The sequence below is a fragment of the Eretmochelys imbricata genome, chromosome 1 (assembly GCF_965152235.1).
Source record: "Eretmochelys imbricata isolate rEreImb1 chromosome 1, rEreImb1.hap1, whole genome shotgun sequence".
NCBI classification, from domain to species: Eukaryota; Metazoa; Chordata; order Testudines; family Cheloniidae; genus Eretmochelys; species Eretmochelys imbricata.
In genome coordinates, this window is record NC_135572.1 from 260,468,688 (window position 1) to 260,489,349 (window position 20,662).

Consider the following 20,662-nt stretch of genomic DNA (forward strand, 5'->3'; position numbering starts at 1 on the left):
AAATAAAAACCATCAGGATCTTATTAAAGGGGAAAAGGCAAAATGCCACATTTATTGTGAATACAGAAAGAATCATAGTAAGCAGTTAGTTATAGCTATAACATTTCATTCAATTTCATATTTATTCACACATTCATTCATACACACGTACACAGGTTCTGCAAGGTTATCATCACAGTTTCCAGCCTTAGAGTTGCTCATGCCCGGTGGCCTGGACATGAGGAGGGAGCAGGGCTTTGTCAGATGCTCATCTGATGCTCCTGGAAGTTAGTTTGCAGAATCAGACCCCAAGGTTCTCACTTTCTAGAGTCCATTTTTATGGGAATTTCTTCCTATGCCAGTCTATGGGAATTGCTTCATCAAGCTGTTGCTGAAGTAATCAGCAGATGGCACATTCCTGACAGCTCCGTGCTGCCAGATGTTATCTTGTTCTTTGGTTCTCCCATTCTTGAGGCTGTTGCGTGGATTCCAGTCTGCCCTCCGGGGGTCCTCTGGTTATTTCCACTTGACGCCTTCTTCAGCCGATGGACACTGGATTCTTAGGCTGGCACCTCCCTGATCATTCAGTTATTATCCACACACATCCTCTATCTCTATTTTAATCACAATTGTTAACAAAGTGAGATGAATACAACAAAAGGGCGGGGAGTCTCTGGGTGCTGTTTCTGTTGTTACAGAGTATTGCTTTGAGACTCTCTCTGTCTGAGTAGTTGTTGTTACAAAGAATTGCTTTGAGAACAGACCCTGACTTAGAATGTACTAACACAATTAGTAGTTTGCAAGTTTCGCACATAGAAGGAGAGAAACAGTACCAAAAACCAAGAGACCTCTTAATTAGTAATACCCTGGAATTTAAACTGTGGGGAATCAAACTCATTTGTGATTTTAATACAGAACTTCTTTAATATACATCCGAAGAAGTGAGCTGTAGCTCACGAAAGCTTATGCTCAGATAAATTTATTAGTCTCTAAGGTGCCACAAGTACTCCTTTTCTTTTTACGAATACAGACTAACACGGCTGCTACTCTGAAACCTGTTAATATAATCCAATGCTTCCTGCCTTGGCCCTGAGGCCCAAGCAGCCTCAGACCCATGTCCCTGCCCACCATGTCCCCCAACCAGGGCAGGTGGAGGATCCACACCGGTTCCTCAGAGCTGCCCGCCGGGCTCTTACCATCAGAGCCCTGCATGGATACAAAATTTGTATCCGCATCCGCGCTATCTGCAGAAATGGTCCACGGCTATAAAGCGGATACACATAGATTTGCTAGGCTCTTGATACAACACTGAATTTTCAGATTTTAATATCTGAAATTTAGTATTTTTAAAATCTTATGACCCTAAAATTGACCAAAATGGTAGGCTCTAATCATCAGATTATACAGGCAGATTGAAATTATAATATTAGTCAGTATAGCACAGGAGGTTGCTTTACCCTCCCCCATATCTCTACATGCGCTCAGTTTTTCTAAACACCATTTCTGAGCCAGCCCTTACTTAGCAGGGAGATTTCGGAAACTTTCTGTGTTTCAGCGTCAGAAGAGTTTTCAGGAACTTAAAATTTTTTTTTCAATGGGCAGCAGAACCCCCCACAGCAGGGTCAGTGAGGGCTTAACTGTCTCCCAGAAATGCTAGGTTTTTCATTATCCAATCAAGACATTTCATTGATTAGTCCCACCCGTCATTTTAGGGCTTGGCCAACTGGTTTCAATAGACTTATAATCAGGGATCTGTACCTGTAGCCCACTAGTACCTCTGTGGCCTGTTTGGCCAGGCTGCGTGACAGCCCATAGCAGTTTCTCAGGGTGGCTGCTCTAGGAGGCACATGAATCCATTCCTCACCAGACCAGGCCTATGAAAAGCCAGGCTGCATGGGGCTCAGTAATGAAACAGCCCTGGCTGGCCCACCTCAGCCAACTAGGGCTGTAAAAATGTGTTGTGCGCGCTGGGGCCTCTCAGGCTGTAACCCTTCCCCCTGCGGCCGGGTCCGAGAGCTCAGCCGCAGCCTGAATGTCTACACTGCAGTTTTACAGCCCGGAGCCCCGCCCAGCTGACGCGGCCAGCCCGGCTGCTCCCTTGCAGTGTAGCCACACCCGGACAATTCCGCCCCCGGGCTGAGTCTCCCACTGACGTCAAGGGGAGCTTGGCCCCTCCTGGGCAGCGAGAGAACCGCGAGCGCTGCGGGCTGCCTCGCCCAGAGCTGCGCTGGCTCCTCCGGGCTCCAGGAGGCGCTGTGGGGCAGCCCGAGGCAGCTAGTGTGTGGCTAGAGCGGAGCCCCGTCGGCATCCGGATCCCCCGCCCCCCGCATATGGAAGGAAGCGGCGCGCGTAGGCCCGAGACCCCGATGGCGCTGAAGGAGGGTGCCGCTGCCTCCAGGGAGCTGCTGTCCGTGGGGAGCGGAGGAGGTAGCCGGTCCCGAGCCGCCACGTCCCCGGGCTGGGGAGGGAGGAAGCATCCGCCTGCGGGCAAGAAGCGGAGGGGGGAGGCTGGGCACGGGCGGGGGAGAGTGGGAAGCGGCGCCTGGCGGGAGGCGGTTTGCTCGCGGGCGCGGCGGCCCCCCACCAAGTCTTAGAGACAAGCGGGCCGGGAGCGCAGCCTGTGAGCAGCGCGCGGCCTGCGTGGCAGCTGTTGCGCAAGCCGCGGCCACGCGGCACCACCCTGGTTCAGCTTGATCGGCAGACGGCCGTTAGGTGGGGGAGGGGCAGGGTGCCGAGAGCCCAGCTGGTTCGGGCCCGGAAGGTCACGGTTTCCGCTCGAACCCCGCCCCGCCCCCATGGAACTCTCACAGCGCCCCAGGGCGCCTGCGCGGGCCCTGGAGACGGCAAAGCACCAGGCTCGCGCTGGCCCTGGCCCTTTCAGCGGCATCCCCTGCGGCTCTGGGAAGTGGGCCCGGCTGTTTGGGGGGAGGGGAGGCGAGGCGAGGCTGCACCACTTCCTGGGAAGCCGCTGAGCCCAGAACTGACCCATCCTGACTAGAGCTGCGGGAGGGTGGGTTTATTTTTTTGCGGGGGGGGGGAAGCGAGTAGTAAGTTTCCTCCCAAATGCATTCTTTGGGGGGCGCCCAAACTAGTCACAGATGTTGGGCCGAATTTGGCAAACGGTTTCGGCCGGAAACGTAAAAAAGTTCTGAAAACAAAATTTTGGGCAGTGTTGAAATGATTGGGTTTTGAAAGTGTCAGAACAACCTATTTTGACATTTCGTTTTCAATCAGTATTTTCTAAACGAAATGTTGAGTCCAATCAAGAATTTTCAGGTTTTCATATTGGGAAGAAGAGTTGGGGAAAAAACAGTTTTCATAGAATTGTTGGTGACACCGGTTGCTACACTAGGTAACTCGGGAGGGTTGAAGACCACGAGTGTCGATGAAGCCCTCTTGCTCTAGGCCCAGATAAACTGAGGCCCCTTTGCTCCTTGAACCCTCTGTGATCCTGCATAACTCTGAGGAAGCTAGCACACAAACAGACAGGTTTGCACACGGCTCGCCAGCCAAGGCCAGCTTCAGCCTGGGAAACATACAGATAAGGCAGAAATGTTTAGCAAAAACCTGTAACAAATAGGACCAAATAAGGCAAGGCTCGGGCAATGCTATTGAGGAAAAACACAACTGGCTGCTTTAGCTGATTGGCTATGGTATTGTACGGGGCAACAGGTAATTGGTTGTATAAGCTTGTGTAGTGAAGTAGGCAAAGGTATAAAATGTATACTGGAATTTGCTGCGCTGCTGCAGGATTTGAGACAGCTCAGTCTCCCTGCGCCCTATTTGGAGCTCCAAATAAATCTCTCTGCTTCTCCACCCCGTTGTGGTCACTGGCGCGACACACACCGGCAACGAACCCAGCTGTTGCTTCCCTCGGGCACTCTGTGCCGGCAACAGAATCATAGGTCTGGAAGGGACCTCGAGAGGTCATGTAGTCCAGTCCCCTGCACTCCAGGCAGGACTAAGCTGTGGCTACCCTGGAAACTTCAAAGTGCTGTTGCGGGAGCGCTCCTGCGGCAGCGCTTTGAAGTGCGAGTGTGGTCATGCGAAGCGCTGGGAGAGAGGTCTCCCAGCGCTTCTGGTAATCCACCTCCATGAGGGGATTAGCTTTGGGAGCATGGCTCCCAGCACTTGGAGCCTGTCTACACTGGTGGTTTAAAGCGCTCAGACTTGCTGCGCTCAGGGGGTGATTCTTCACCCCCCTGAGCCAGCAAGTTAGAGTGCTATAAAATATAAGCGTACACAAGCCCTAAGTATTATTTAGACCAGGGGTTGGCAACCTTTCAGAAGTGGTGGGCCGAGTCTTCATTTATTCACTCTAATTTAAGGTTTCATGTGCCAGTAATACATTTTAACATTTTTAGAAGGTCTCTTTGTATAAGTCCATAATATATAACTAAACTATTGTTGTATGTAAAGTAAATAAGGTTTTTAAAATGTTTAAGAAGCTTCATTTAAAATTAAAACGCAGAGGCCCCCGGACTGGTGGCCAGGACCCGGGCAGTGTGAGTGCCACTGCAAATCAGCTTGCATGCCGCCTTTGGCACGCGTGCCATAGGTTGCCTACCCCGACCTAAACCATCCCTGACAGGTGTTTGTCCAACTTGCCCTTAAAAATCCCCAATGATGGAGATTCCACAACCTCCCTAGGCAATTTATTGCAGTGCTTAACCACCCCGACAGTAAGTTTTTCCTAATGTCCAACCTAAAGCTCCCTTGCTGCAATTTAAGCCCATTGCTTCTTGTCCTATCCTCAGAGGTTAAGAAGCACAATTTTTCTCCGTCCTCCTTGTAACAACCTTTTATGTACTTGAAAACTGTTATCATGTCCCCTCTCAGTCTTCTCTTCTCCAGACTATACAAACCCAATTTTTTCAATCTTCCCTCATAGGTCATGTTTTCTAGACCTTTAATCAATTTTGTTGCTCTTCTCTGGACTTTCTCCGATTTGTTACACCTTCTTGTCAACTGTTTGAAATGGGCCACCTTGATTACATTGAACTCATTAGCACTACAAAAGTGATTTTTGCTCCCTTCTTGTCAACTGTTGAGAATAGCACACTTCCACCTTAATTGAATTGGATCATTAGCACTGACCCCCCACTTGGCAAGGCCACTCCCATCTTTTCATATGCTGTGTATTATACCTCTCTACTGTATTTTCCTTTCCATGCATCTGATGAAGTCCATGCATCTGATGAAGGGTTTTAGCCCACGAAAGCTTATGCCCAAGTAAATTTGTTAGTCTCTAGGGTTCCATAAGGACTCGTGTTTGCTGATACAGACTACACGGCTACCACTCTGAAACCTGAAATGTGGCTCCCAGAACTGGACACAATACTCCAGTTGAGGCCTAATCAGCGCGGAGTAGAGCGGAAGAATTATTTCTCATGTCTTGCTTAAAACACTCCAGCTAATATATCCCAGAATGATGTTTGCTTTTTTTGCAACAGCATTACACTGTTGACTCATATTTAGCTTGTGATCCACTTATGACCCCCAGATCCCTTTCCGCAGTACTCCTTCCTAGGCAGTTATTTCCCATTTTGTATGTGTGCAACTGATTGTTCCTCCCTAAGTGTAGTACTGTGCATTTGTCCTTATTGAATTTCATCCTGTTTACTTCAGACCATTTCTCCAGTTTGTCCAGATCATTTTGAATTTTAATCCTATCTTCCAAAGCACTTGCAACCCTTCTCAGCTTGGTATCGTCTGCAGACTTTATAAGTATACTCTCTATGCCATTATCTAAATCGTTGATGAAGATATTGAACAGAACCGGACCCAGAATCGATTCCTGTGGGACCCCACTCGTTATGCCCTTCCAGCATGACTGTGAACCACTGATAACTATTCTCTGGGAATGATTTTCCAACCAGTTATGCACCAGTTTTGGTTTGAAACTAACTGATCTTTTTAAAATAATTTTTCGGTTTGACTACCTGGTAGAAAAATCAGTTATTCCTGCAGATCTAATGCTGAGCCTCCCTAGCTTGTGGGACCTCTGATGAGATTCGCAGCCCAAGGCACTATGCATACATATTATTTTCATGCAAAGGCTTTTCTGTTAATCCCTACATATGTTCCGAAGGGGGACAAGTTACCTATTCCTAGTATTGCTGATGTAATGCTAAGTAAATAAGAGAGAAATTACTACGGATATACTATAATGCCAGAACTCTAAAGGACAAAACTAGAAGGGAACTGAATGTTTTCAAACTTCTGATAAGGTAAAAAAATCATCCTAAAATAAACACTTTTAAAAGTCTCACTTTAATTAGTGATATGTAATTCCCTTGAAATTGGTCATCCTGTTTGCTGCATTAAGAGTTGACTAGTTAAATTGTCCAACTAATGAAAACTTTCTTAAATTCTCTGCTTTCTGGTGCAAATCTTGGGAAATATCTAAATAAGGGAGCTAGTATCACATTGGTAAATAGTGAAATAACTGATGTAATTTTTCTTTGTAGGTATTCATGACACACTGTTGATTAACTCAAAACATGCCAGCAAAAAGGTCACAAGTTTAGAGACAGTTAGGATACCAAGGAGTAACAGTAAGTGCATCTTTTCCTAATGGGACTATGTTGATCACTGTTTAAGTTGCTTTGTGAGCTTGAAAAGCACATAACCATGACTATACCTAACGTTAATATATCCTACTGCTGAAGCAGTTAGCATTTGAAAATCAATTAACTGTATAAATAGTTTTAAACCTATTTTTGCTACTTGTGAATCTGCAAATCTCTCTTGCGGTTGCCAATATGGATGTTTCCCCCGCTATTTATGTTGGAGCTTGAAACTAACTAGGCTTTATTTTACTCACCAGATAAAATGGGCACAGTTGGCAGAATATTTCTCATGTAGTTAACTGATTCATCCTGCAGAGGGAGCACAAAACATTAATTCTGCACAAGTTTTTTGTAAACATCTGGCATTTTAGGGCCTAATGCTACAAACCCACGCTGGTGTGAGAGGGAGGATTTCTGTATGTAGAGGGCTTGCAAGATTGAACCTCTGGTGTTGTATTTCAAAGTAGTGTAAAATGGACTTCTAATATTGAAATTACTTTCTTAACCTCACTTTTTAAAAGAATACTGTCAAAATCAATAAGCCAGATTACTCATTTATCTATTCAGTGATCTCTTTGAATGGCTTCAGAAAAGGTATTTTTCTGCACTTGATCCATGTGCCTTGTCCCCTAATCAAAGACAGAGTTAACTGGCAGTGTTGTCTGATTATGGTATGAAGTGACACATCTTCAGGATTTTTATTCTTTTCATGGAAGACAAATTATTAGCAATTTCTTAGCCTTGGGTTTCATTTGCTTAGTGTGCAAAGGGCTTCTACTTTTTCATATAACCATTCTAATCTCTATATTCAAAACCAGTTTGGTAGTATAAAGTATTGGACACTAGTATATCTTTTTTTTAAATGATCATTCCTTTTTAATAACCTTTCAAAATTATTTTAAACTTGTGAGAGGATAAAGGAGGCAATATGGAGTTCTTTCTTTGACAGAACTCTTTGGGGAGAGTCAGCGTGGCATAAAGTAGTAGTTTCTAAGGGACTTTACTGGAGTTGAATCAGAATAGTGCAGCCTTACTACAAAGTGAAACGTAGTTTCAGTGAAAAATAAACACTAGACGCTAGATCATCTCCTGATGCAAGAGAGGGAAAAGGCTATTTGAAAAAAGTGTGGAAGTATAATGAGTTAATCTGTGACTGGAAGGGTTGACTCATCCATGGAGGGGACATGGACATGACCCACAAAGAGCAAAGATGTCCCATCATTGGTGGGAAATGCCATGGAGCTTGGAGACATCCCTGCAAAACACCAGCTCCTTCATGCTGTTACCTACACTGCCTATCCACCTAGGCTGCCTTCTTGGCAGCATAACACACTTGGTAGAAAGCTGCTTCTGAGGTTGCTTTTTCCTGTCATCCGCACAGCTTTCTTGACAGTTGTGCCATCACTGACCCCCCCCCCCCCCATCTTCTCTTGGACCCTGCCCCTTTACTCCAAGAGAGGAGAAGGTAAGGTACAGTACTTCACAGGAGCTTTAATATTGATGTGGAGCATCCTGAGTATTTCATTTTTTGGTGTGTGTTTAAAACAATAGAATTTTTCTATGAAGCGTCTGTTGGACTTGCCATATTTTAGTTTTTCGAAAAGGTCAAATAAAAGCCATGACATGACTCCCTTAGTGAACCATTTGGACTGATGCATAAAATCTGATATTTTGCACTGTATGTGCCATGGAAAGTTGAGCAATCTGGTCAATAAAGTAGTAACTTTATTCCCCAGATGAATTGTTAAATATTGTACACAACTTGAAAGTTCAAAATTAAAACAGTTAAATCCTGTGTTAATGAGATATTCATGTCTTTGTACTGCAAAATCTAAATATGCATATATGCTATAATCTCACTATTTCTACCTTAGTTTTGGACAGAGTTCAGAGCTTTCTACCGCAGATGGCCCTTGCAAACAATGAGCTAAGAAGAGAAATGGCAACAGCACCAGCTCATCAGTTTGATATTGAAAATCTAGACAGCTGCCTTGAAAACATTATAGAGATGGTAAATGTATTTCTTGTGTTTTGCTTTTGTAAAGTAAATTTGGTGCTGTGGGGTAAAACTCTTCACTCAGTCTTAGAATGGCTTTGTTTGAAAAAGAAAGCTTTTTTCCTCCTTTACATTCCTTTATAATTTTGATCTGAAATTAGCCATAAATTTAAAGCAAAGTATGCTACTTGCTCTTCATGACATAGTAATCTTGTCCACCACTGAAACTTGAAGATAAACAGCTAAAGTAGTTTAAGCCCAGAATAGGAGCTGTCTCTAATCTAAAGCTCTAATCCTGACAATGAGTAACTTTTGTAATTACAAATTTAAATAGATTGTTTTTTTTGTTTTCAAAGTAAGATGACTTTTAATGAATTGTAATTTAAGATTGTATAGTAAGTAACAATAACAAGTGTTCTGTTTTGTTTAAGGGACACTTTTAAATAGTTTAAGGCCCAAAATCTAGGTCTCGAGCATGTCAAGTATAACAAAACTTAAAAACCTTAATTATGATCTCTCAAATTTTATTGGAAACTCTTGTATTTATTTCAATGTGTCTCTCCAGTGTTTTAACTGAAATTATGCAGTATTATGCTAATGACTGAGAGAAGAGGAGAGAAACTGATTATATCCAAAACATGAAAATAGCTTAGTCTATTTTCACTATCTAGGCTGAGACAATTGTGAAATGTAAATAGTGGAAGAGTGAATTAGATTCTGAAAATTGTTTTAAAAATCTAATGTGAAATTAGTAGAACAAGTAAGGGATCTTTTATTTTAATAATTGTCTGTTTACAGATGTGTCGATGAAAAGTTTAGTCATAGAGTTTAAGGCCAGAAGGGACCACTAGATCATCTAGTCTGACCTCTTGTATATTACAGGCCAATCAACATCACCCAGCACCCACACACTACACCCAACCACCATGTTTAAAGTATTGCAACCCACCGGAGATTATTAGCCTATTATGTCTCTTTCCTCCCCCTCCCCCACCCGCCACAGTAGGAGGGACCAAAGTGCACCAGTGCTCGAGGTCCCCACAATGTCAGGGAAATGACTGAGATATACCCAGACAATCCTGGCAAGCGACCTGCACCCCACAAACTGCCGAGGAAGGAAACCCTCCTGCCCCGAGGTCACTGCCATTCTGATCTGGGGGGAAATTCCTTCCTGACCTGACCTCATATATGACGAGCCGCTAGACCCTGAACATGCGAGCAAGAACCATCCAGCCAGTCACCTGAGAGAGAATACTTTGTGCTGCCTCAGAGTCCTGGTTTACCCCTCTTGGCGTCCCATGTCCAGCCATGGCCATCCCTGCTTCAGAGGAAGGAGATAAAAGGAACCCTTCCAGAATACATTGCGGGGGGGAATCCCTTTCTGACTCTTGCAGATGGCAGGCTGGAACACAAGCATGAGCTTCAGGAATTTAAGACATAAACCAGAAGCGAGCCCCAGACCTACTGTGCCCTGCCCCCTACCAGCATGAGCAATCCCATCATGTAACCACACTCATAAATTTGCCCAGCTCTCACTCAAAATTAATTAATTTGTTGGCTCCCACAACTCTAATTGGGAGGCTCTTCCAGAACCTCACTCCTCTGGTTACAAACCTTCTAATTTCAAGCCTAAATTTGTTAATGGCAGGTTTATATCTATTTGTTCTTGTGCCTACATCGTCCTTTAGTTCAAATAGCTCTTCACCCTCCCTGGTATTTAGCCCCCTAATGCAGCGGTTCTCAACCAGGGGTCTGGGGGACGCGAGCAGGTTTCAGGGGGACCGCCAAGCTGGGCCAGCATTAGACTTGCTGGGGCCCAGAGCAGAAAGCCGAAGCCCCCCACAAGAAAGCCGAAGCTTTGAGCCCCGCCACCTGGGGCTGAAGCTGAAGCCTGAGTAACATAGCTTCGCGGGAGCCCCTATGGCATGAGGCCCCAGGCAGTTGCCCTGCTTCCTACACCCTAATGCTGGCCCTGGCCTTTCTATGCAGAAAACTAGTTATTGTGGTACAAGTGGGCTGTGGAGTTTTTATAGCGTGGGGGGAGGGGGGCAGAGGAGGGAGCACATCACAAAGAAAAGGTTGCGAACGCCTGCACGAGTGTATTTGTAGAGAGCAGCCATATTCCCTCTCAGCCCACTTTTTGCCAGGCTAAACAAACCAAGCTCTTCCAGTCTCCTCTCATCAGATAGGCTCTTCATTCCCCTGATGATTCTAGTAGCTCTTCTCTGTTTCTCTTCCAGTTTAAATTTATCTTTCTTGAACATGACTGACCAGAATTGTACACATAACTCCAAATGAGGTCTTATCAGTGCCTTGTACAATGGCATTAATACTTCTCTATCTATTGGAAAATCCTCACCCGATACATTCTAGGATCACAGGTGCCTTTTTCACAGTGCATTACGTTGATGGCTCATAGTCATCCTGTGATCAACCCGTACTCTCAGGTCTCTTTCCTCTGTCGCTTCTAGCTGATAATCCTGTCTTCTAATAGAAATTACTATTAGACCCTAAGTGCATGACATGGCACTTAGAACGACTGAATTTCACCCCATTTCTGTTACTCCAGTCTTCAGGGTCATCCATATCTTTCTGTATAATGTTTTAATAGCAATAAACAGAAAGCACAAGTCAAAAGGTCTTATGGTTACAGTACTGCTTGCAAGTAATTCAGTAAATTTATTAACAGTTCAGCTTTCTTATGACTGATCTCATCTTGCAGGTTTTATGTTTGTTTTGTTTTTTACTTGGGGTGGGCTGGACCTAAAACAACAGCTTTGGTCAGGTGCAAAGTTTTCGTACTTGTCAAAAATCGTATACAGCTTCACAGGTTGAAATATGATCCTTTTTTTTATTAGGGCTGTCAAGCGATTAAACGGATAACTCGTGCGATTAAACAATAATAGAATACCATTTATTTAAATATTTTTGGATGTTTTCTACATTTTCAAATATATTTATTTCAATTACAACACAGAATACAAAGTGTACAGTACTCACTTTATATTTTTGATTACAAGTAAAAAAAAGAAATATACCTAATGCAAGTACTGTAGTGTAATCTATCATGAAAGTTAAACTTTCAAATGTAGAATTATGTTAAAAAAAACCCTACATTCAAAAATAAAATATGAATTTTAGAGCTTGCAAGTCCACTCAGTCCCACTTCTTGTTCAGCCAATTGCTCAGACAAACAAGTTTGTTTACATTTGCAAGAGATAATGCTGCCCGCTTCGTGTTTACAGTGTCACCTGAAAGTGAGAACAGGTGTTTTCGTGGCACTGTTGTAGCCGGCGTTGCAAGATATTTACGTTCCTCAGGCACATAAAGATTTATATGTCCCTTCATGCTTCAACCATCATTCCAGGGGACATGGGTCCATACTGATGACGTGTTCTGCTTGATAACCATCCAAAGCAGTGTGGACCGACACATGTTCATTTTCATTATCTGAGTCAGATGCCACCAGCAGGTGGTTGATTTTTTTTGGTGGTTCAGGTTCTGTAGTTTCCGCATCGGAGTGTTGCTCTGTTAAGACTCCTGAAAGTATGCTCTACATCTCGTCTCTCTCAGATTTTGGAAGGCACTTCAGATTCTTAAACCATGGGTTGAGTGCTGTAGCTATCTTTAGAAATCTCACATTGGTACCTTCTTTGTGTTTTGTGAAATCTGCAGTGAAAATGTTCTTAAAACAAACAACATGTGCTGGGTCATCATCCGAGACTGCTATAACATGAAATATACGGCAGAATGCAGGTAAAACAGAGCAGGGGACATACGATCCTCCCCCAAGGAGTTCAGTCACAAATTTAATTACCGCATTGTTTTTTTTTTAACAGGAGTTATCAGCATGGAAGCTTGTCCTCTGGAATGGTGGCCGAAGCATGAAGGGGCATACAGATGTTTAGCATATCTGGCACATAAATACCTTGCAACGCCATCTGCATAAGTGCTATGCAAATGGCTGTTCTCACTTTCTGGTGACCACCTAAATAAGAGCATTATCTTCTGTAAATGTAAACAAACTTGTTTGTCTTAGTGATTGGCTGAACAAGAAGTAGGATTGAGTGGACTTGTAGGCTCTGAAGTTTTACATTGTTTTGGTTTTGAGTGCAATTATGTAACAAATCTACATTTGAAAGTTGCACTTTCATAACAGATTGCACTACAGTACTTTTATGAGGAATTGAAAATACTGTAGCATTTTTACAGTACAAATATTTGTAAAAAAATATATATATGAAAATGTAGAAAAACATCCAAAATATTTAATAAATTTAAATTGGCATGCTATTGTTTAACTGTGCAATTAAAACTGATTAATTGTGATTAACTGATTAATCGACAGCCCTTGTTTTTTTTGTTTAGAAAATATTCTGATTGTCTTGAACACTTGTCATCCACAGTCACAGCTGTACCACTGATAACGTTAAACTGTTATATGACATGAATTACATTAGCAAAATATGAGACAGCAGCCTGAAAATTATATTTTCAGACTTGGATTTTTGTCTAAAAAATCCAGCCTTTTGCTCCCTTCATTTGTCAGTTTAAACCAGAAGGCTTCACTTTAGACAAAGTAAATTAATCAATGTACCATTCTCTTTTTGCTTCCTGAGAATTATTTAAAAAGAACTATTACTTTATTACTGAGCACTATAGGTACTTAGACTGTATAAACTCATTTTTCATATTTAAACTTTCATGTTTATAGTGATCTCTAAAAAAACTTGCAAATATTTCCAGTCTACTGAGGTCTACTTTTTTTTTTTGCATAGCACATAATTGCTGACTTTATGGTAAGGATGTTCATGTGTATTAAGGTCCTGTTTTGTTTTGTTTTTTGTTTGTTTTTTTTAAACAAAAACCATAAAAGCAATATGTAGATATATGGGTTGTTCATTTTTTAAAAGCACCGTTGTTTCTTGCAGAATGTAGCCTTGGTTGAATTAAGTGGTTCTGACACCGATGAAGAAATAATTTCAGAAGACAGCTCAGAATCTGAAGAGGACAGTTGTGCAACTGATGAAGTTACCATAGACACCATTAAACTTCCAAAACAAAAAGGAGAAAAGGGCAAAATAGAAATTTTGGACAACAAAGTGAATGAGTAGATAAAACTATTTTCAGATTTCCATTTCTGAATGTATCATGTGTCCTGACTACTGTGACCCTTAGAAAACTAGCTAATTTCCAAGTGTGTCTCACCTGGAAACTGGCTAACTTATGTCACTGGAAGTACTGTGTTTAGTAGGGTGGAGAGTTTCTTATGGCTGAGAGGAAAGCTGGAGCTCTTAGTCCTAAGTCCTGACCTATCCCCCAAGCTATATAGAAATGAGTTCCATCAGGAGGTCAGGGTAGGGAAGAAACAGCATGAAACTTAGTAATTTGAGAGGTTGCACTGTAAAGCTAGGCAAGAAGTGTGAAGTTCTTGGCCTGTTTTGAGGTGAAGAAAGGATTACTAGGGTGTGCGGTTACTTACTTCAGGAGAGGGAAATAATTAGATAGGAGGAAGACAAAGCTTGTTTTGAGATGGGAATAAGATGTGTTAAGATACTCAAGTATTATATACTTGTCTTCACTACCAAATACTAAAGATGAGCACACAGTGCTTCAAGAGTTAAATCTAAGGAAATATGCCTAATTTATTCTTGTCTCCTTAATTTTATAGGGAGGAGTTTGGGCTATTTTACTATATTTAGTTTAGTCAAGTTTTGCTTTCAAATGATGTATCTCAATGCCTTTGTAGATTATAAGTTGTTTCTCAAAGAAACAGTATTTTGTATAATAATTTAAGGTTATATTCTTACTGTATTTACTTAGCTACAGAAGATTGACTAGCAAGCGGCAGTTAAGCACAGGATTTAAAATCTGTTATTTAAACTTATATTTTTCTTCTCTGTTTTCATTAAAGATAACTGTTTGGAACATTTGATCAAGATAATGATCAATACCATTTCTAGTCTTTGTTGAAGAGCATGTCTTCTTTTATCTTTCTTTATTAATAGGAAAAATAAAATCTTACTAGCATCAATTGCTATTGTGATTCAATTTATGGCTAAATTATTAGTCCAAAGCAGGTCCTTTGACTCATGTTGCTAGTAATCAATCTTTCTGAAAAGCAGCAGCACTTGGGATATGGGCTGTATAAAGACACAGTACTGAGATGATTAGTTTCCACTTATTAATTATGGTACATTAGAATTAAACAGTTTAAAATCTGGAGGGGACCTGGCCTAAGATGTGACACTGGACTACTAATGTCACACGTTACTTTAACACTGCTTCCCCCTGAAAGGAGATTTAGACATGCCAGTTTTACTCAGCACAACTACTTAATGACCCATATCTATACACATTATTCCTTGTGTCTCTGGCTATTGTATCAAAAAACCTCCTAAATATCTGTCAACTGACAAAATCCAAAGCGGTTGGGGAACTAGTATGGTTGTCTGTTGAAGGTACTGTTTCTATGGTAAATAAAACACTAAGATACCTTTATTTGGATAGCCTGGATACTGTTCTTTATATTGAGGTTTGCAGTGGCATCTGTATAGACTAATATTACTCAATTGTATTTCAAATACACTTTGTCTACAAGCAAAGTGAAGGAATTATGCTGTGATTTAATGGTACATTGCACAAGGTGGATACAGCTTGTTTATAATGTCACACTTCATAAACCTTGCTTAATGGGTGTGTAAACTGTGTCCAGAACTGAATGTTTAACTTTCTTGACCATGTTGATGTGCTTGGTAAATTGAAGGTAAAAATTGTCTTGTGGCTAGACTACTTTTACTACAAAAACATATTCCACATTAACTTGAGTCTAACATTGGGCTATTCAAGTAGGAAAATAATTACATAGAGCTCACAAATAGATAATTTTGTTCCTGTGATACCAGCTAGAGACGAGCAAAAAAAAAAATTGTTGTTTTTTGGTTTGGTAACTGAACTGGAAAAAAACAACAAAATTGGTTCATTTCAAACTGACACAATTTGTTTGATTTTTCTTGCCAAAACAAAAAAAGTTTTGAGTCCATTCTAATTGACAGTTTGAAACAGTTTGTTTAGACTTTAAATATTTTCCTTTTTTCTTTTAAAGGAAGGGAAAAAAACCCAGCTGCAACTGTTTGCTAAATTTACACATGGCTTTGGTCTCAGCAAAACTGTAGTTTTCAGGAAACTTACTGTTCACTGAAAAAACTTCACCAGGCTGTAATACCTGTTTTCAGAAGGTGCATACATTTGGCACACTGTTCAGCTGATCTCACAAACTCATTAAAATATTGGCTGTAGGATGCTGTAGCTTTGTGGAACAGTAGTTTCTCTTCAAATGTTTCTTGGAGTACAAAATGTGCAAAGTTATGTTCATTATCTTGAAAAATGCTTGGTCATTATGTCAGATATCCTTTATATTTAGTACTTGATAAGTGTAAAATATGGTTTACTGCCTTATGCCATAATCTTGTATTAAATGCTCCTTGAGGTAAAGTGAGTGCATGTAATGTATGTGGCATAATTACTTCACAATAGTGATAGACGTATACACAGACACAGCTGGTTTAAATCTATTAATATAACCACCATTCACAGTCCCATACAAATTGCACATTCCACATTCGCAAAAAGATAGAATATATTTTCAATAACTTCAGCTTAATATTCATAGTTTAACAAAGATCATAGTAAGTGCACTTTCTTGAATTTATTTCCATTTTATGGCACTAAGGTTTCCTTTACTGCTGAAAAGTCATCAGAGCTGTATACTTTTGTTGAAAAACTTGAACTGTTTTATAACAAAACTGTATAATATGCATTTTAAAGTACATTTTAAGAGAAGCTTAATGACTAAATGTATGTTAAAAGATTTAAAATGATTGTGTAAAATACATCTCATAATAAAAAATTTAGGCACATCATGGGCCCAATCCTTCAGTCTTACATAAGCAATCTCCCATTGTCCGAGTTAAGAACAACTCGGAAGGTTTAGGTATGTGAACATTTAGATAACTAAAGACCAAATTTTAGTTCTACTAAAGTAAGTTGCCAAACTCCTTGTGACTTTAGTGGGGCTAGAATTTGGTCCTTAATATTTTCCATGGATAAATATGATTTGGTTTTTTGTTAGTGGTACTACTTCAGAGAATATGAATTCTGGGCATTGTATTAAGTGCTTAACAGAATACTTAAAATTGAGGCTGTCAGCAAGGGGTTTGCTTTGGCAGTCAGGCTGAGCTGTTTCTTTAATACTCCACAGTTACAGCTTTAGTTCTGAGGTACTCATGAAGAGCTTCTTCACCTATGGAAGATCAAAATGTGAAGGAGTTATATCACCAGTTTAAAGGAATAGTCAGAAGACTTAGTTTTAACCACTGAGCAAGCAACAGTTCAGAATTCCTGCTAATGCAAAATACCTAAGCACTTAACATGTTGCAATAGCTTGTGGCCAAGGAATTACTATGTATTTTTTTTTAAATAAATAGATTGAATGTATTTTAAAATACCCAACTCCCTCTTATCCCATTCACTCTACTGAAGTAAATTAAACTCTTTTGAAGCTGAAAAAAATCACTTTAGCAATAATGCAATATATCATAATCTGATGACTATTATAGCACCAAAACACTGTCCTATCCACTTTAGAAATTCCCCTGAAAAGCTTCTCCCGTCACATACCCCTCCCCAAGACATTTTGGAGTTGCAGCTTTCCCTCTGCCATGTACATGAGCCAGACCGGACAGTCTCTACACAAACAAATACATGGACACACATCAGACATCAACAATTATTCAAAAACCAGTTGGAGAACACTTCAATCTCCCTGGATACTAAATAACAGACTTAAAAGTGGCAATTCTTCAACAAAAAAACTACAAAAACAGACTCCAATGAGAAACTGTGAACTGGAATTAATTTGCAAACTGGACACCATCAAATTAGGCCTGAATAAAGACTGGGAGGGGATGAGTCACTATAAAAACAAATTTCCCCCATACTAATTTCCCCCTACTGTTACACCTTCTTGTCAGTTGTTTGAAATGGGCCACCCTGTTTACATTGGCCTCATTACCACTACAAAAGTGATTGTTCCTCCCTTGGTATTGTACTGTTGACAATAGCCCACTTCCACTTTAATTTAATTGACTCGTTAGCACTTACCTCCCACTTGGGAAAGCAAATCCCATCTTTTCATGTACTGTGTCTATATACCTGCCTACTGGTTTCTTCCACTCCATGCATCTGATGAAGTGGGTTTTAGCCCACGAAAGCTTATGCCCAAATACATTTGTTAGTCTCTAAGGTGCCACAAGTCCTCCTCGTTGTTTTAACTTTCCTAAGGTGCATTATAATGGGGCTACTTCCTGTGAACATTTAGCGTGTCTGCAGCAACCCTTCTTATCCCCTTTGCACCTTGTAAGGTCCCCAGGAACTAAGTCAAGACCTCCTGTGGTACACTTGCCTCTCTGAAATCTTACATTCTTGAGTTTTGCCTAAAGGTGAATGTTTCTGGAAAGTTTGACCACAAGTGGACTAGCTAACCTTAGTGGGGAAATAGATTGCTTTATGCTTAAAAAAACAGAAAGAAAAAACTGACACCCGCCCCTGACCCTCCAAAAAGAACACCCCACAACAGCAGCAAATTGACATGTGAGATTCTTAAAAAACACCTCAAGCTTAGTAGTAATACCATTGTAAGTAGGATGAATTATTAACATGATTTTTTTTTTATTTGCAGAAGAGGGTCATTTATCTTTTTGCTCAAAATATTTTCTATGACATACTCCCTGCTGTATCCAATATAAATTTGACCTGCTATATAAATATTAACACCTTCATACTTGGTATTCTATGGCTATGTTTAAGTGAGATACTAAATAAACCAAAGTTGGGCTTTTAAATCCATATTTATTTAGGCACCTGCCTAGTTTTTCAAAAGTGCTGGGCACTCAATCACTCCCACTGAGGTATTTTTGAAAATCATCTATCTCCTTTAAAAGTCAAAAAGATCAAGGAATTCAGAGTAATTAGATTTAGAAAGCTACGGAATACGGAAAAGTGTATTGAATAGTTTGGGAGAAATAGCCCCATAATATGTTGGCAAAAGTCAGTCTCAAAGATGTGAGAATGTTAATGGCAGTGAGAGGATTATGTAGAGAAGTGTCATGTATGTGTATGTTAGGGGTATGCAGAAACATGAGTCAATGGAAACTGATACTGGGGGCCACTGCATGAACATATAGCCACATTACCTATAAGTAGAGAGGGGTTTTTATTGGAAGATACGCAGGTGGGCAGGGTGCCCTGAAGGTGAATGGAAGCCAAAAGTAAGCTTCAGCACTAGTATGGGTCAGGCACACACAACGTAAGATCCTTGGGTAATCGATTCTTAAGTCTGATTTCCTGTCTAGTGATTTTTTTAGTAATATTAGTCCCAATGTTAGTTTAACTACCTTCTTAATGTTGTTATTGTGTGTCTAATTTGCCAAATAAAATCTGGTTTTGATTTTAAGCCAGTCTGAAATGAAGTGAGTTTTGAAAATGTTAGACAGGGGAGTTTCTAACAGGGGACTGGAGGGAGACAGGAGCTTCAGTGTATGCTCAGGTCTGGAAGAAACCACAGTCAGTTTCCTTGAATCATGTCAAACAATGGCTGGTGAGAACCAACCAACCAGAAAACCACTGAACAAAAAGATAATTCCCATGACGGTTGTGATGCATTTGGAGTTGCCCATTGATGATCTATTATATGCAGGGGCGGCAGGTTTGTATAATTTTTGGTGGTGCCCAGAACCCGCCCCTGCCCAAATTCCACCCCCCACCTGCCCAAGGCTCTGGGAGGGAGTTTGGGTGGGGGAGGAGGTCTAGGGTGCAGGCCCTAGGCTAGGGCAGGGGATTGGGGTGCAGGGTGCAGGTTCTGGGAGGGAGTTTGGGGATGGGAGGGGGTGCAGAGGTGAGGTATGTGGGCTGGGGTATGGCTGCAGATGAGGGGTTTGGGGTGTGGGAGGGGCTCAGGGTGAGAGTAGGAGTGTGGGGGGTGAGGGCTCTGGGGCTGGGGGGCTTGGAGTGTTAGAGAGGCTCAGGGCTGGGGCAGAGGGTTGGAGTGCAGGGAGATGAGGGCTCTGACTGGGACTGGAGATAAGGTGTTTGGGGTGCTGGAGGGGCTCAGGGCTCTGTCTGGGACAAGATGAATGGTTGTGCTGTTGGAGAGGCTCAGGGCTAAGGCAGGGGGTGGAGTGCAGGGGGATGAGGGCTCTGGCTGGGACTGGGGATAAGTGTTTGGGGTGCTGGAGGGGCTCAGGACTGGGGCAGAGGGTTAGGGTGCGGTGGGGGGGTGAAAGCTCTGGCTGGGGGTGTGGGCTCTGGGGTGGGGCAGGGCTGGGGATGAGTTTGGGGTGCAGGCAGGCTGCTCCGGGACAGGGGAGAGAGAGGAGGACTCCCCCCAGCCCTTTCCCTGCCGGCAGCAGCGAGCTCTGGGGGAGGAGCCCCCCTTTCCCGCCCCCCCACAGCAGCACACTCACCCCCACCACTGTCACTGCATGTGCTCCTAGGGCCTCTCTCAGGTCCAGGAATCTCCCTCGCTTCCCCCATGGTGGGTGCCAGGGAGTGCTGCGTGTGTCTCCTCCTCCCCTGCTGTTGCCCCTGACTGTAGCCTCACTGGGGGTGAGGGATGGGGCTGCCTCCTTGCCCAGCATGGGGTAGCAGCGGTGACTGCAGGCGGAGGGTCCCTCCGGAAAAGGAAGGGTCTGAGGTGGAAGGGCAGGCTCAGAGTCAGTCTGCCGTGGCAATGGATGGGGGGCACTAGGACACTGCAGCAGCAGTTGCTGCAGGGAGGCAGCATGCAGCTGCACTGAAGAGGCAGGAACACTGGTGCGTGGGGGCAGCAAGGGGAGGCTGGGGGACACTCGTAGGAGGCGTGGGGTGGCAGCAAATGGGCCGGGGGCGGGGGGACACCCAGCCCCAAATATTGGTGAAGCTGGGCCCCTAGGCTCTGAATATTGCTGGTGCCAAGACACCACGGGCCCATATAACTCGCCACCTATGATTATATGAATGCTGTATGTTCGCCTGGTTACCGGATGTTTACTGCATGAGGGCTGTCTGGAATACAGGC

The 20,662-nt window shown here is 42.4% G+C and overlaps 2 protein-coding genes across 2 annotated transcripts in view; one reads left to right on the top strand and one right to left on the bottom strand.

Moving 5' to 3' along the window:
* The first annotated feature begins 2,285 nt into the window (after nt 1-2,285).
* On the top strand, nt 2,286-19,060 carry NOPCHAP1 (NOP protein chaperone 1). The gene is made up of 4 exons (XM_077828719.1): nt 2,286-2,406; nt 6,450-6,536; nt 8,426-8,562; nt 13,479-19,060. The coding sequence occupies exons 1-4, from the start codon at nt 2,310-2,312 to the stop codon at nt 13,659-13,661; spliced, it is 504 nt and encodes a 167-aa protein (XP_077684845.1). The 5' UTR covers nt 2,286-2,309; the 3' UTR covers nt 13,662-19,060.
* The window catches only part of ALDH1L2 (aldehyde dehydrogenase 1 family member L2), a 52,076-nt gene continuing 47,582 nt past the window's right edge, over nt 16,169-20,662 (bottom strand). The window contains exon 23 of the mRNA XM_077828699.1: nt 16,169-16,849. Coding sequence (XP_077684825.1) covers nt 16,794-16,849 — 56 coding nt within the window. The 3' untranslated portion in view covers nt 16,169-16,793. The remainder of the gene's footprint in view (nt 16,850-20,662) is intronic.